General features: G+C 57.8%; 4 protein-coding genes across 4 annotated transcripts; 3 read left to right on the top strand and 1 right to left on the bottom strand.

Annotated features, from left to right (window-relative positions):
- Positions 1-168: 168 nt before the first annotated feature.
- On the top strand, positions 169-4,887 carry B0H64DRAFT_471453 (coatomer WD associated region-domain-containing protein). Its single transcript, XM_062807882.1, has 9 exons — positions 169-549; positions 638-687; positions 769-895; positions 953-1,253; positions 1,313-1,551; positions 1,612-1,829; positions 1,884-3,217; positions 3,265-4,379; positions 4,436-4,887. The coding sequence occupies exons 1-9, from the start codon at positions 520-522 to the stop codon at positions 4,676-4,678; spliced, it is 3,657 nt and encodes a 1,218-aa protein (XP_062665063.1). The 5' UTR covers positions 169-519; the 3' UTR covers positions 4,679-4,887.
- On the bottom strand, positions 4,888-6,000 carry B0H64DRAFT_422170 (SAC3/GANP/Nin1/mts3/eIF-3 p25 family-domain-containing protein). The gene is made up of 2 exons (XM_062805557.1): positions 5,343-6,000; positions 4,888-5,268 (listed from the first exon to the last, which is right to left on the bottom strand). The coding sequence occupies exons 1-2, from the start codon at positions 5,925-5,927 to the stop codon at positions 4,996-4,998; spliced, it is 858 nt and encodes a 285-aa protein (XP_062665064.1). The 5' UTR covers positions 5,928-6,000; the 3' UTR covers positions 4,888-4,995.
- Positions 6,001-8,492: 2,492 nt separating this feature from the next.
- B0H64DRAFT_41793 (uncharacterized protein) lies at positions 8,493-11,551 on the top strand. The gene is made up of 4 exons (XM_062805279.1): positions 8,493-8,822; positions 8,938-10,262; positions 10,314-11,371; positions 11,442-11,551. The coding sequence occupies exons 1-4, from the start codon at positions 8,707-8,709 to the stop codon at positions 11,451-11,453; spliced, it is 2,511 nt and encodes an 836-aa protein (XP_062665065.1). The 5' UTR covers positions 8,493-8,706; the 3' UTR covers positions 11,454-11,551.
- A 254-nt stretch (positions 11,552-11,805) lies between these two features.
- On the top strand, positions 11,806-12,723 carry B0H64DRAFT_383969 (uncharacterized protein). The gene has a single exon (XM_062802986.1). It carries the CDS (start codon positions 12,078-12,080, stop codon positions 12,279-12,281), a length of 204 nt encoding a protein of 67 aa, XP_062665066.1. The 5' UTR covers positions 11,806-12,077; the 3' UTR covers positions 12,282-12,723.
- The last annotated feature ends 1,359 nt before the right edge of the window (positions 12,724-14,082 follow it).

Consider the following 14,082-nt stretch of genomic DNA (forward strand, 5'->3'; position numbering starts at 1 on the left):
GCGTCTGGTGGAAGCTGCGTTTCCATGTGCTGCTAAGCTTCTGGACACATTGAAGGGAACAACAGCTCGGCCAATAATCTCGATGCTTGGAGCTTCGAGTCCCGAGCGTCAGAGGCCCGTGCTGGTCCCCTTGTCGTCCTGGTCCCGTCTCACCGCGGAAGGTTCCTGCCATGCCTGCCCAGGGTCCCGTCTCATCCTCAGGAGCTCAAGTGGGCCCGGAAAATTAAATGTGCGTTTGGGCGCCTGAGGCTCGCCGGCCATTGAACCCACATCTCGCAGTGAGATGCCACGGTTCAGGTTCCCTACGATTTGATTGACGGCGGATAAGGACCACCAGCAGCCGGCCCCGACTCCTCGAACCACCATCCACCCCGCTAACATACCCGGCTGCTGCTCGACCTCGGAGCATATTCCGCGACTCGAGCCACGGCATCTACACTCGCCGACAATTCTGCACGCCCTGCCTCGATCCCCAGTTGATGCTGGGAGCCTACCAGGCCTCGGGTCCCCTTAGCCAAGATGCAGGCCTCCTCGGGAATGCTCACAAAGGTGCGTCTCTTTGCGATAAGTTTCGTGTTGTTGCGCCATGCGCTTGTGCTGCCCACTGCACCGAAACTGCTGCTGACTTGTGCTGCAGTTTGAGTCCAAGTCGTCGCGCGCAAAGGGCATCGCATTCCACCCTAAACGGTCCGCAACCCCCCCACCTCCACATCTCCACGAGCTTCCCCCCCCGCCAGTTGCACCACCAGACTAATACTCATATTCCAGACCATGGATCCTCGTCTCCCTCCATTCGTCCACCATCCAACTGTGGGATTACCGAATGGGCACCCTGATTGACCGATTCGAAGAACACGATGGCCCAGTCCGCGGCGTTGATTTTCACAAGACACAGGTGAGGGTGCTCGGGAAAGGAAGATACGAGGCGACGGCTTGACTGACGCTATGGTAGCCCCTCTTCGTCTCGGGCGGTGATGACTACAAGATCAAGGTCTGGTCGTACCAGACCCGTAGGTGTCTGTTCACCCTGAACGGGCACCTGGACTATGTCCGCACCGTCTTCTTCCACCACGAGCTCCCCTGGATTGTCAGCGCCAGTGACGACCAGACTATTCGGATATGGAATTGGCAGAACCGCTCCCTGCTATGCACCATGACGGGCCACAACCACTACGCCATGTGCGCCCAGTTTCACCCCAAGGATGATCTCGTCGTCTCGGCCTCGCTCGATCAGTCGGTCCGGGTTTGGGATAGTATGTGGCTGCCCCCCCGCTTCTCGCCTACTCGACACGGCACTGACAGAACCGCACAGTTTCCGGTCTCCGTAAGAAGCACTCCGCCCCGACGTCCATGTCCTTCGAGGACCAAGTGTCCCGCGCCAATGCGAACCAAACCGACATGTTCGGTAACACCGATGCCGTCGTCAAGTTCGTGCTCGAGGGTCACGACAGGGGCGTGAATTGGGTGGCTTTCCATCCTACCATGCCGTTGATTGTCTCAGCGGGAGACGATCGTTTGATCAAGCTGTGGCGTATGAGCGAGACCAAGGCGGTACGTACCGCTAGCCCTACCCTGTCTTCAAGTCGACCGTCTTATACTAACATTGAATAGTGGGAGGTCGATACCTGCAGAGGGCACTTTCAGAATGCTAGTGGCTGTTTGTTCCATCCTCACCAGGACCTCATCTTGTCCGCGGGCGAGGACAAGACCATCCGGGTTTGGGATCTGAATAAGCGGACCGCCGTTCACACTTTTAAGCGCGAGAACGACCGGTTTTGGGTCATTGCAGCCCACCCAGAAATCAATCTTTTTGCCGCTGGACACGATAAGTATGTGAAGCCCATCTGCTAGCCCGGCAACACAAATGCTAACTAGAGAAATAGTGGTGTGATGGTGTTCAAGCTTGAGCGTGAGAGACCAGCATCGGCCGTTTACCAGAACTCGCTGTTCTACATCACGAAGGACAAGTGTGTCAAGTCCTACGACTTCCAGAAGAATGTCGAGTCGCCTACGCTCCTCTCGCTCAAGAAGCTCGGCAGCCCTTGGGTACCACCCCGCACCGTGTCTTACAACCCCGCCGAGCGCTCGGTTTTGGTCACATCTCCGGCTGACGGCGGCACCTACGAGCTCGTCAACCTGCCGCGCGACGGCTCTGGTGCCATCGAGCCCGCAGAGTCCAAGCGTGGCCAAGGCAATTCGGCTATTTTCGTTGCTCGCAACCGGTTTGCCGTTCTGAACACATCCACACAGACGGTGGATATTAAGGACTTGACCAACAACACGACGAGGTCTTTCAAGCCCCCCGTTGGGACAAGTGATATTTACTTCGGTGGTACCGGTAGCCTACTCATCATCACCCCGACCGCCGTCCACCTCTACGATATTCAACAGAAGAAGACGACGGCGGAGCTCGCCGTCAACGGTGTGAAGTACGTTGTCTGGTCCAACGATGGCCTCTATGCTGCCTTGCTTAGCAAACACAACGTCACAATTGTGACCAAAACGCTGGAGCAGGTCAGCACCCTTCACGAGACGATCCGGATCAAGAGTGCCACCTGGGACGATGCTGGCGTGCTCTTGTACTCGACCCTGAATCACGTCAAGTACACCCTGCTCAACGGTGACAATGGTATCGTCCGGACCCTCGACCAGACTGTATACCTGGTCCGTGTCAAGGGCCGCAACGTTTACTGCCTCGACCGTGCCGCGAAACCGAGGATCCTCCAAATCGATCCCACCGAGTACCGCTTCAAGCTTGCGCTCGTGAAGAGGAATTACGAGGAAATGCTCAACATCATCCAAAACTCGAGTTTGGTTGGTCAGTCGATCATCTCGTACCTACAGAAGAAGGGCTATCCCGAAATCGCGCTCCAGTTCGTGCAGGATCCCGCTACCCGGTTTGAGCTTGCGATCGAGTGCGGGAATCTCGAGGTTGCGGTCGAAGTGGCAAAGCAACTGGATCGCCCTAAGCTGTGGACGAGGCTGAGCGCAGAGGCGCTTGCACATGGCAACCATTCGGTTGTCGAGATGTGCTACCAGAAGCTCAAGCACTTCGACAAGCTTTCGTTCCTGTACCTCACAACCGGCGACAATGCCAAGCTGTCCAGGATGGCGAAGATCGCTGAGCATCGCGGAGACTTCACCTCTAGGTTCCAAAACGCCCTGTACCTGGGCGAGGCCGAGGACCGCATCCAGATGTTCAAGGAAATTGATTTGTGTACGTATGCTCGCTCTTGTGCAATGAGCCCTGGCTGACATCCCTAGATCCCCTGGCGTACATGACTGCCAAGGCCCACGGCCTAGAAGAGGAGTGCCAGTCCATCCTCGAGGCGACTGGTCTCACAGAAGACCAGCTCAATCTTCCCACCTTCGGCGAACCGCTTGCCCCACCAAAGCCCGTGGTACCCACGCACCAGGCCAACTGGCCTACCAAGGCGACTTCCCAGTCTTTCTTCGAGAAGGCTCTACTTGGCCAGTTCGAGGGTTTGTCATTAGAAAACGAGCCGGCCGCGGCAAACGGGCTCGGCGACGCGGAAGATGATGCTGCCGGCGCGAGGGATACCCTCGCCGAAGCCGAGGAGGACGAGGATGCCGCCGGCTGGGACATGGGCGAAGACATCGTCGCCGAGGTGGAGGAAGGCTTCGTTAACGTCGAGAGTGCCGAGGCTGGCGGTGCAGGCAGCAGTGAAGCGGATTTGTGGGCACGCAACTCTCCGTTAGCTGTGGACCACGTTGCCGGCGGCTCGTTCGAGACGGCCATGCAGTTGCTCAACCGCCAGGTCGGCGCCGTCAACTTTGCGCCTCTTAAGCCCCGGTTTTTGGAGGTCTACCAAGCGTCCAAAACCTACCTGCCGGCGTCGGCTGGCCTGCCGCCGCTGGTCAACTACGTCCGTCGGACGGTCGAGGAGTCAGACCCCAGGAAGGTTCTTCCCATCATCCCTAGAGATTTGGAATACCTGGCTTCCAACGACCTGCAGCGTGGTTATGACTCTATGAAGGCAAACAGACTGGAGGACGGTCTGCGGATCTTCAAGGGTATTCTGCACTCGGTGCTCATTAACGCCGTGGGCAGCGACAGCGAGGTGACTGAGGCCAGGAAGTTGATCAGCTCGGCCGGCGAGTACGCCGTCGCCATGTCGATCGAGCTCGCGCGGAGAACGCTCGGCACGCCCGACGCAGTCAGCCAGAACCCTCAGTTACTGAAGCGGAGTCTGGAGCTGTCGGGGTACTTCACAATCCCCAAGATCGAGGTTCCGCATCGCCAGCTTGCGCTGCTCAACGCTATGAATCTGGCAATGCGCAGCAAGAATTACAACACCGCACTGAGCTTCGCCAACAGGATGCTGGCGAATGGAGGAGCGAGCAGGATTCTGGAAAGTGTAGGTTTACTGTGACCCTTGAAACAACACCCTTCACAGAGCTAACAGAAGTACAGGCACGCAAAACCAAGGCCCAGTGCGAGCGCAACCCGAATGACGCCGTCGAGATCGAGTTTGACCAGTTTGCCGAATTCGAAATCTGTGCGGCCAGCCACACGCCCATCTACAGCGGCACCGCGCACGAGGTGTGCGCGTTTGACGGGTCCAAGTACCACACCAAGTACAAGGGCACCGTCTGCGTCGTGTGCGAGGTTTGCGAAGTGGGCAAGCACGGGAGCGGCCTTAAGTTGTTCGCTTGAAGCTCCCAAGAGGAGGATGAGGTCTAATGGGTCTAACGAGTGGCTCTTGATGAAACTGGCCGACGAACTAGGCGGGGGGCTCTACGGGGCGGAAAAAGTCTGGCGGTTTAGAAGAGCTGATTATGGCGAGGCGGGCATATGTTTGGTATGTGGAGTATGGGTCTAGTTGTTGTAGCAAAGCAGAAGAAGCATCCGATCAAGATTCCGTTGTTGTCTCCGAGCCCGCAACGCCGTTATCATTATCGAATGCATGAGTTTCCCTCCCGCGTTCTGACTCTATGACGGATCATATGCATATCAATACATGATAGAACCCGCTAGACGATAGTCTCTAGCTGGCGGGCATAGCCCAAGGTATTCTCGATCACCATCTGGCTCATCTCCTTCTCTTGCTCTTCCTCACCCGTCTCTTGCGCCGAGGGGAAGAAAATCTGCCCGTCCTTAACGGTCCAGCCACGGCTGCGCGCGAACTCGACGACGGCGCCCTCCGACTCGAGGAACAGAAGCGACTTGGTCGACGACAGCGGGAGCGAGGGGTAGGCGCGCTCGCTGGATGAGGCGATCTCGGAGCGGATCTGGGAGGTGAGAATCTAGAACACCACCAACATCGTTAGCATCATTCCCCCAGAGGTGTTGGAGAGACGGAAGGTGAAGAAAGACAAACCTCGGAGAAGACGCCGAACTCCTCGCACGGCACCTCGCCCTTCTTCATCGCCTTCCACACCCGGTCGTAGCTCCCCTCCATCAGCCACCGCTCCAGCCGCACCGGATACCCCAGGTAGCGATCCCCCTCCACATCCACCCCGCCGCCGCCCGCCGACAGCGCCTCCAGCTCGCTGTGGAACTCCCCGTACAGGCCCTGCGTCAGCAGCAGCAGCAGGTACAGGCCGGTGACCTTGTTGCGCTCGCCGGCCTCGGCACCCGCGCCCGCACCCGCACCCGCACCCGCACCGGCATCGCCGCCGGACTGGAGGAGCTCGTAAAAGGGCCGCAGCTGGGCGACGTAGCGGGTGAAGGCGTCCGGGTCCTTGGCGCGGATCGACGCGAGCGCGCCCTGCTCGTACGTGTCGCGCGCGAGCGCCAGCAGCGCCGGCGCCGTGGGCCCCGCGGCGGCCGTCGGCGTCAGCGCGTTCAGCTGCAGCAGCAGCAGCTTGGCCCGCGACAGCAGCGCGGCCGTCTCCGCGTAGGGCGCCGTCGCGGGGGCGGCCTTGAGCCGCGCGAGGAGCTGGGTTAGCTCGCGGTCGGCCATTGCTTTGGCTTTGTTTTTGTGTTTGTTTTGTTGTGTGGTGTGTGGTGTGTGGTGTGTGATGGTTTTGGGGGGGAGGGGGGTTGGTTGGATGGGGACGAGCTCGGTTCGGGGGTGGTGGGTGTGGTCGGCGTCGGGTGTGGTTGTTGGGTAGGTGAGTTGTCAGAAAGCTGCGGACGATACTGGAATAATGGCGTTGGTGGGGGTTGATTGATGGGGAATTTGTCGTGGTCGGTGATCGCTGGTCGGATCGGGAGCGATGTTGGAAATGCGGGTGAGGCTGTCAGGCCTGGAGCTGTCGGCAGGCTGAAAGGCTGACGTGCGGTTGGGCTTGGCGGGTTGCCGTGGTCTCGGTTCGCGGCGATGCCAGCTGGTTGCCACTTGACACCTGTGGAATTGTCGACCTGGCCACGCCAACCCGACCGGCGCGCTCTCCCCCATACATAATCTGCATGAACATACACATCGCAATCCTTTTGCGGTCAGACTACACAACCAAAGGGTCCGGTCCGGTCTTTCCCTCATATTGTCTTATCCACTTTGAGCAGCAATATCGAAACACAACACTTACAGTGGCAGCTTGGTTTGTAAACTGGTCGTCACAGTAGCCGCCACCATCTATCTATTTAGAAAACCTCGCTTTGCTTATAAAATAGAAATATCCTCTTCACCACTCCACAACCACCACCAAAAAAGGGAACAAAGTTTCCAAGCCACCGGGCCCCAAATGCGTGGGAGACTGTTTGCAACAGCAGCCCCTATCACCCCATCTTTCGCAGGCCGCGGGCTGAGCCCGCTCTCGATAACGTGACAAGGTGGAAGCCCGCGCCCCTGCGGCCGGTGTGCGTAATGCTGATGGGTCGTTCTCCCGAGTACGGTCATTTGTAGGCACATAGTTAAATGAAGCTGAGCGCAAGGCGTTCTCTGCGGTTCGGCTCGATCAACCGCCACATCGGAAAACGTGTTGCTCCCAATGGTCCCAGGCGGGAATTGTGGCTGTGGCAACCCCCAGTACCTACACAGTACACCACAGTCAGCCTGGAACTCGCAGCGAATTCTCTCTTGACCTATTGTGGGTCGTCCCATTGCGTGGCTTCTGGAAACAGACACAGAGGTACGAATGTCCCATCAATCCTTCCTTCCCGACATCAACTCAACCCCGGGATTTTGTTCCCTTATTTTGATCAAGTAGCATCCAGGTCGCCCCCGCCATCGTTTTGGTTGCAGCCGGGCCTGATAGCGCCGTCGGACGGAGCGAGAGAGAATAATTTTGCCCCGCCCGAGTCTGTGAACCCGCAAGTCGTTTTTCCCCACCAGAGCTGCTGCGTGTCAACCTGACCCCACTAAGACCGTTGTATGCACATACAAATAACTCCACTAACTAAATCACGGCGCCCTGCAACGACGCTGCATATCGGGACTGGTCCCTATTCTGAGTCGGCGATACAGCCACAAACTAATCCCGGTCTTCGCAATTACCGGCCTGGCCGGCGGAACGACACTATTTAACCAGGTAACTCTGGCATAGGAGTGAAATGCGCATGCAACTCGGCGCTCGATCGGTGCGCTGGTGGGGCTGTTCTATTTCTGGAATTACAGAGTGACCTCCACAGAAGAAGCCATGAAGAAGAGCAAGGGGAACTCGCGCAGCAGGGTGCGTCAGGGACGGCCGCCAAGGAGCAAGGGGCGAGGAGGGCCGGGCAGTGCATGTCCCATCGAAATCACCCGGGACCAGTGCAGATCACAAATTCCTCAGTTGGCTCAGATCCGCGACATAAAAAACCGAGAGTGCTCTGTCAGAAAGGAGCCAAGCTCCTCTCTCCCTTGATAATATGATAACGAGACCATTGAGAGATCGTCAGGGCAATAACGTTAAATCAGCAAACGGGACCACGAGTGACAGGCGGCAGCATCCTGGGAGCTCTCTCGGCACAACTTGCAGCGACTTCTGACACACCTTGGAGTCTGCTTGCACATCTCCAAATATTGTTGGCCCTTGCCTCTCTGCCCACCCCGGTGACAGCCACAACGGACGGCCCACTCTTCAAAAAGGAAGGAATGCGTCTCGCATTTATCTCGCTGCTCCGGCCCGTCTGATGAACTCGCGCCCCCTCCGATTTCGATCGACAACTGGTGAAAGCAGCGACGGTTATTTCGTACTTCTTGGTACTTCGTACCCGACTGCAGAAGCGGACCGCCGGATGACACAGCGGACACCTGCGCTTGGCGCCCCTCCCTGCATCTCTGCCCTGTTGGCTCCTGCCTGTGCCTGCTTCTCCGGTCCCCGCCATCGCTGCATCCTCGCCGCTGTAACTGGTTGAAGCGGGGGAACTGGAAGACGGCCGACTGTTCTTTTTTTCGCGGGGTTTGGCCGTATCGGGACATTACCTTCGCTAACTCCTTTGCTCATTACTTTTTAATGCAGGCCTGGGTCTGCAGCCCACCGACGATTCTTTCGCCATGTCGCAGTTTGGCGCAACCTTCGTCCCAGGGGGTTACGATGACTATTCCATGCCCGAGGTCTTCGCCCCCGCCCCTCAGAGGTGAGTCTCAAATACAGATTACATCTGATCAAGACAACCCCCCCCCTTCCCCCCACCCCCCCTGGCATGGAATAACTCTGGCGACTGCCCGCACCTTGTCGGGATCGGAAGCCTCTGCCGATCCATCTGCGCGGCACCGCTACCGAAGCGGAGCTATTGGATGAGACTCGGTCTAGACGCACCAGGCGAGGCTGCACGGAAAGCCGGAGGCTGACACCGGTCGGGTCCGCTTCAGGGTAATGCCCGAGGTGCCCCAAAACATGCAGGAAGATATCCAGCGCATGGAACTCGAAGCTCGCGACACTGAACCAAACCGAGACGGCAAGCCAACCGCCCAGATCGAGGAGGCCAAGTCGTAAGTGCCCCTCCCCTCCCGCGGCCACAGCCAACGGCCTCCCCCCAAACCATAACGTGATTGGACCCATTTTCGGGGTGGATCAGGTTGGCTAACTGCGGTATCCTTTGGACAGCTTCAAACCCTTCCAGACCAGCGCCGCCGACGCCGCAGCCATGGACGCCCCCTCGTTTTCCCCGTTCCCCAAGGTGAAGGGCGAAAACATCCCGCCCAGCGACGAGGAGAAGGAGCAGATCCTATGGCAGGCGCGCAACCTAGTGCTCCACTCCAACAATGTTTCGATGCAGGTGACCTGGGCGCGCGACACGCTCATCTGGGTCGAGATCTGCCAGGACGCGCTGGCCAGGGACTGGAAGCGGGACGGCAAGGACAAGGAGCGACCGGCGACCCCCAAGGCCGAGCACGAACTGCGCGTAGATGCTGTGAACATCCTCGACTACCTATCCCAGCAGGACCACCCCGAAGCGACCTTTATGAAAGGGAAATGGCTCGAGTTTGGCAAGTTTGGGTTCCGCGAGAACAAGCGGGAGGCATACTCCTTCTACAAGAAGGCCGCTGAGATGGGATACGGCCGAGCTGAATACCGGATGGGCATGCTGTACGAAAACTCCAACGACATCCCGAATGCCCTCAAGCACTACTCGCTCGGCGTCCAGCTGGGCGATTCCGCGTCCAACTACCGCCTCGGCATGATGCACCTCATGGGACAGCACGGGTACCAGAAAGATTTCCTACAGGGACTGGAAATGATCCAACACGCCGCCGACACAGCTGATGAGGATGCACCCCAAGGGGCCTACGTTTACGGCATGCTCATCGCCCGGGAGCTGCCCGACATCACTATGCCCGAGCACGTCCTCCCTTGCGATTTTGCAGTTGCCCGGCAGTACATCGAGAAAGCGGCCTATCTCAGCTTCGCCAAGGCGCAGCTAAAGATGGGCCAGGCATATGAGCTGAGCCAGCTCGGCTGCGACTTTAACCCGGCATACTCGCTCCATTACTACGGCCTCGCGGCGCGCCAAGGCCAGGCGGAGGCGTCTCTCGGTGTTAGTCGGTGGTTTCTCTTTGGATATGAGGACCTATTTCCCAAAAACGAGCAGCTGGCTTTCAAGTACGCCACCGAGGCGGCCCAGTCAGGGCTGGCAACCGGCGAGTTCGCGATGGGGTATTACCACGAAATCGGCATCCATGTCCCGAAGGACGTACGAGAGGCGCGGAAGTGGTACGAGATGGCGGCCGACCACGGGAACAAGGACGCGAAAGACCGGCTAGAGTCACTAAGCCAGTCCAGAACGCTGACGAAGGCGGACCACGAGACGACGACCCTCACCCGTATCAAGTCGCAGCACGGTTCGCAACGTGGGAAGCGTCCTGACCGGTTTGCGAAGCAGAACAGCGTATTGCCAACACTGAGCGAGGGCGATCAGAATGCTGCCACTCGTAAGTCTCCCACTCGCTCTAGTATAGCAACAGCAGCTGACGAAATTGCAGCCGGGATCCAGTTTCCGGACCCATCACCGAGGCCGCCCGCTTTTACCGTGAACCTCGACAATAACAACCTCGCGATGCGGCCCAAGTCCGCGGCACCTTATCCTCACGAAGACCAACCGATGCCGCTCAACGCCAGGCCGAAATCCACCGCACCATATCCCGAAGGTGACATGCGGGGCCCACACCTCAACCCAGCGACTCGTGTCCCTGTCGCCGCTGGTCCGCATGCCGACCGTCCGGGGAGCGCCTTCGGCATTCGCCCGCTATCGCCCGGGAGCGGGTCACCCGCTGGCCCTGGGCGCGGCCGTCCCGTGTCGAGTCAGCCTTCGATGGGAAGCTGGGACTCTCAGGCACCCGCCGGCTACAGGAAACCGAGCCCCGGCCCCGGTGGTCAGTGGCAGCAGCCGCCCCCACCGCAACACGACCCGCGGTATGGAGCCGGTGGGCCCGGCATCGTTCCCGCCGGTATGCCTGTCGGCGACCCCACTCGCACTCGACTCCAGAAGCCCAACCCCAACCTCCAACCAACACCCCAGGGGCCCCCCGCAGGCCAACACCGGATGGGTGGAGGTTATCCCGGCGGTCCCGGTGGCCCTGGTGGTCAACCAGGGCGGGACTACGGGCGACCGGGCGCCAACAACCGCCCTGTCAGCGACGGCTACGGACCAGCAGGCGGTGGCAGCCCACACCCACCGGCGGCAGCCGGCCGCGTGCCCGTCCCTGCGGCAAGCAACCCCAATCTCCGGCCCCAACACGGCGTGGCCGCGGGTTCGGGCGGCCGGCCGATGTCGCACGTCGACGCCGGCCTGGCCGGGCGCACCAGCGCGCCGCAAACCGGACAGAACGCCAGACCGGGCCCGAGCCCGGCCGGTGCGACATCAAGTCCCGGTCCAGCTACAGCAGGGCAACGGCCTCCGCCTGCCAGCTCTGGTGCCGGCGGTGCCGGCGGGAAACCAGCGGCGGGGAATATCAGCCATCCCGATGGGAAGACTATTGGTCAGGGGCCTGCTACCTTTGAGGAGATGGGTATCCCGCAGGGAAAGACAGAGGGTGATTGCGTATGTTCCACTGTTCCCACCCCCAACATTACCGGCTGCTTGATCGGTCTCGGTGCTAACTAGGTGATAGGTGGTGATGTAACCGACCAACAAACAGATCGAATTTCAACTCAAACATGCCGGGTCTGGTTGGCCTAGGATGGTTGAGAGTGGTAGTTTCGCATTGCCCTAGATATGGACCCAAATATAAACCTCACATTACCTCGTATGCATTTACTCGTTGGGCATTTGGACTTGTACATTTTCGATTGCAGGACTGGCTCAAAATATTTTCTCCTCTATATCCCTCGTCTCCTTTTCATCGGATTTGTTTTTACCTCAGGTCTTTTATTTGTTTCCTTTTGCTTAGACTTCTTATTTGTGTCCAGCCGTCCCCAGCGCGCACAAGATAAGATAAGCCTCCGCCACCCCCCAAACCCTCTACCCGTGCCACGCCCCACATTGACTGGCCCTCGCAAATCACTCGCACCAGTAAACTGGTGCTCACGTGCCATTTAACCAGCCCACCCATATGACCACTTTTTCGACTCCCTGACTTCAATCTTCTACTTTCTTAACAAAACAACAATTTTTTCAGCTTTTTAAGATGGAATCGCGTATCTAAGAGGCCCTCCAATATTTAGAACAAAATCCAACTGCAAAAGTGGCTACAATTGCCCGTACATTCGAGATTCCCCGCAGCCGCCTCCGCAATCGCCTTAACGGAATGGGACCTATGGCCGGCCGCCCTGCAACCTACAGCCGTCTATCTGGCCCAGAGGAGGTTGTATTGTGCCGGTATATCGACCGGTTTGATAGAATCAATTTTGCAGTTCGAACTGGCTTTGTTACCGACGCGGCTAACTATATACTAGCTCAGAGGTGTTCCTGCGCTGAACAGCCAAATCCCCCTGTTGTTGGTGCCAACTAGACCAGCCGCTTCTTGAAACGCCACAGCTACCGAAAGTACCTGTAAAAGAGGCTCTAAGCCGACCGTTAAGATGCAGAGGACCCTGTTCGTATTGCAGAATACTTCCAGAAGCTCCACCAAGTTGTTTCCGACAATGGGATCCCCCCGGCTAATATCTGGAATATGGATGAGACCGGTTTTCGCATTGGCGTAGGTAAGGATTAACTTATTATTACCAAACGTAAGCGGGTATACTACTTTGGGGTCCTAGAAAATAGGGAATCGGCTATAGTAATTGAAGCTATCTCGGCCGGTAAACAGGTAGTTCCAGCGTTTTTAATCCTGGCAGGCCAGATATATATAGCCTCCTATGTGACGAACCTGTCTCTGGACCCGTCCTGTTAGGGTTCAGTATCGGTCGAAGGTATTCTCTCAAGGGTGCTTAGGTTCGGTGCAGCCAAAGGGTGCACAACAAAGACTTGTCTCAACAGTAGGCTCTCGAGCTTGTAGCGAACTGTAGTTGTGATTGCTAACTGGAGAACTCCCAGAGCTCTCCAGAACGAGTGACTATATACTGTCTAATTTCTGGGTGCTTAGTCTGCTCAGTTGCTGAGCACACTGAGCACACTGCTCACCCTGCTCAGTTGCTGAGCACACTGAGCACACTGCTCACCCTGCTCAGTCGCTGAGCGCACTGAGCACACTGCTCATTGGTTATGTTAATGATTGGTCCGGGGCGCCCCGCGCCCCACTCCTGTGCTTCCAGCTCAGTGGTCGTGACACGATGCCCCCTCTCCGTGGCTGACGTCTCGGCGGCCTAACCTGCTACTTTTCTTTTTTTTTCGGCAACGCTGGTCCATTCTTCCCTTAGTGAGTATTCTCCTCGTCCCTCGTCGCCCACCATGTCTAACCGAGTGGTTAAGAGTTCGAAACGTGATTCCTCCAGTACTCAACGCCGCAAGGACCTTGCTCGCGACATCTCGTTCTTTGGCATCGACATGCTTCCTTGTTCTTATTGTGAGGCCAACGATCTTAAAGACTGCCGAGCCCTGGATCGTTCCGTCAAGTGCAACAATTGCCTTGAGCTTGGTCGTCCCGATTGCGACGTCCATGGTCTCACGCGCACCTTATCCGCCTCCTTTCGCCGCCAGAAAGAGAAACTGGACAAGGAGGAAGAAGAGGCGAACGCCGTGATTCTCCAGGCCGCTTCTAAGTTAGCGCGCCTTCGGACTCAGCGTCTTGCTCTGTCGGAGCGCTTCCACAAGGCGGCCGTCCGCGAGGAGCGCATCATCGAGGACCAGGAGCGGGAAGAGGCATTGGCCACTCTTGCCCCGCAGTCTGCCGATCCGTCTGGGGCCCAAGAGTCTGTCGTCCTTTCCTTGATATCGTTCCCCGACTGATTGTCCTCTAGGCCTTCCTTCGACGATTGGCTCGCCGGGGTCGATCCTTCTTTGGTGTTTCCTGTGGCCGGTCAGGGTTCCTCTGGTGGAACTCCTGAAGTTTCTCGGGGCAGTTGAGATTTGTAGCTGGTTGCCATGAATTGTCTTCTGGGCCGAAGTCCAGCCACTTGACCAAATACTCCAACTGTCCTTTCATGATGCGTGAATCTAGGACTTCCTCAACGTCCCATTCCTCCTCTTCGTCTTCTGCCTCGGCGTCCTTGTCGAGTCGCGCGTCCTTGGGTGCTGGTTCCAGAAGCGAAATGTGGAAAACGTTGGTCCGTAGTCGCATTGTTGAGGGTAACGCGAGTGCGTAATTGTTCTCCGAAATCCTTTTGTCGATTTTGAACGGTCCGATTTTGCGAAAATCGAGTTTCCTGCTT

This window comes from Chaetomium fimeti (genome assembly GCF_033439085.1).
Source record: "Chaetomium fimeti strain CBS 168.71 chromosome Unknown B0H64scaffold_1, whole genome shotgun sequence".
In the NCBI taxonomy this organism is placed as follows: Eukaryota; Fungi; Ascomycota; class Sordariomycetes; order Sordariales; family Chaetomiaceae; genus Chaetomium; species Chaetomium fimeti.

Bases quoted from the DNA above. Each gene is read 5' to 3' on its own strand.
- B0H64DRAFT_471453 (XM_062807882.1), top strand. From the start codon at position 520: ATGCAGGCCTCCTCGGGAATGCTCACAAAG. The intron at 1,552-1,611 runs GTACGTACCGCT...AACATTGAATAG, and splicing joins GTATGAGCGAGACCAAGGCG to TGGGAGGTCGATACCTGCAG. The intron at 3,218-3,264 runs GTACGTATGCTC...TGACATCCCTAG, and splicing joins GTTCAAGGAAATTGATTTGT to ATCCCCTGGCGTACATGACT.
- B0H64DRAFT_422170 (XM_062805557.1), bottom strand. From the start codon at position 5,927: ATGGCCGACCGCGAGCTAACCCAGCTCCTCGCGCGGCTCAAGGCCGCC. The intron at 5,269-5,342 runs GTTTGTCTTTCT...GTGGTGTTCTAG, and splicing joins AGTTCGGCGTCTTCTCCGAG to ATTCTCACCTCCCAGATCCG.
- B0H64DRAFT_41793 (XM_062805279.1), top strand. From the start codon at position 8,707: ATGCCCGAGGTGCCCCAAAACATGCAGGAAGATATCCAGCGCATGGAA. The intron at 8,823-8,937 runs GTAAGTGCCCCT...TCCTTTGGACAG, and splicing joins CAGATCGAGGAGGCCAAGTC to CTTCAAACCCTTCCAGACCA. The intron at 10,263-10,313 runs GTAAGTCTCCCA...ACGAAATTGCAG, and splicing joins CGATCAGAATGCTGCCACTC to CCGGGATCCAGTTTCCGGAC.
- B0H64DRAFT_383969 (XM_062802986.1), top strand. From the start codon at position 12,078: ATGGGACCTATGGCCGGCCGCCCTGCAACCTACAGCCGTCTATCTGGC.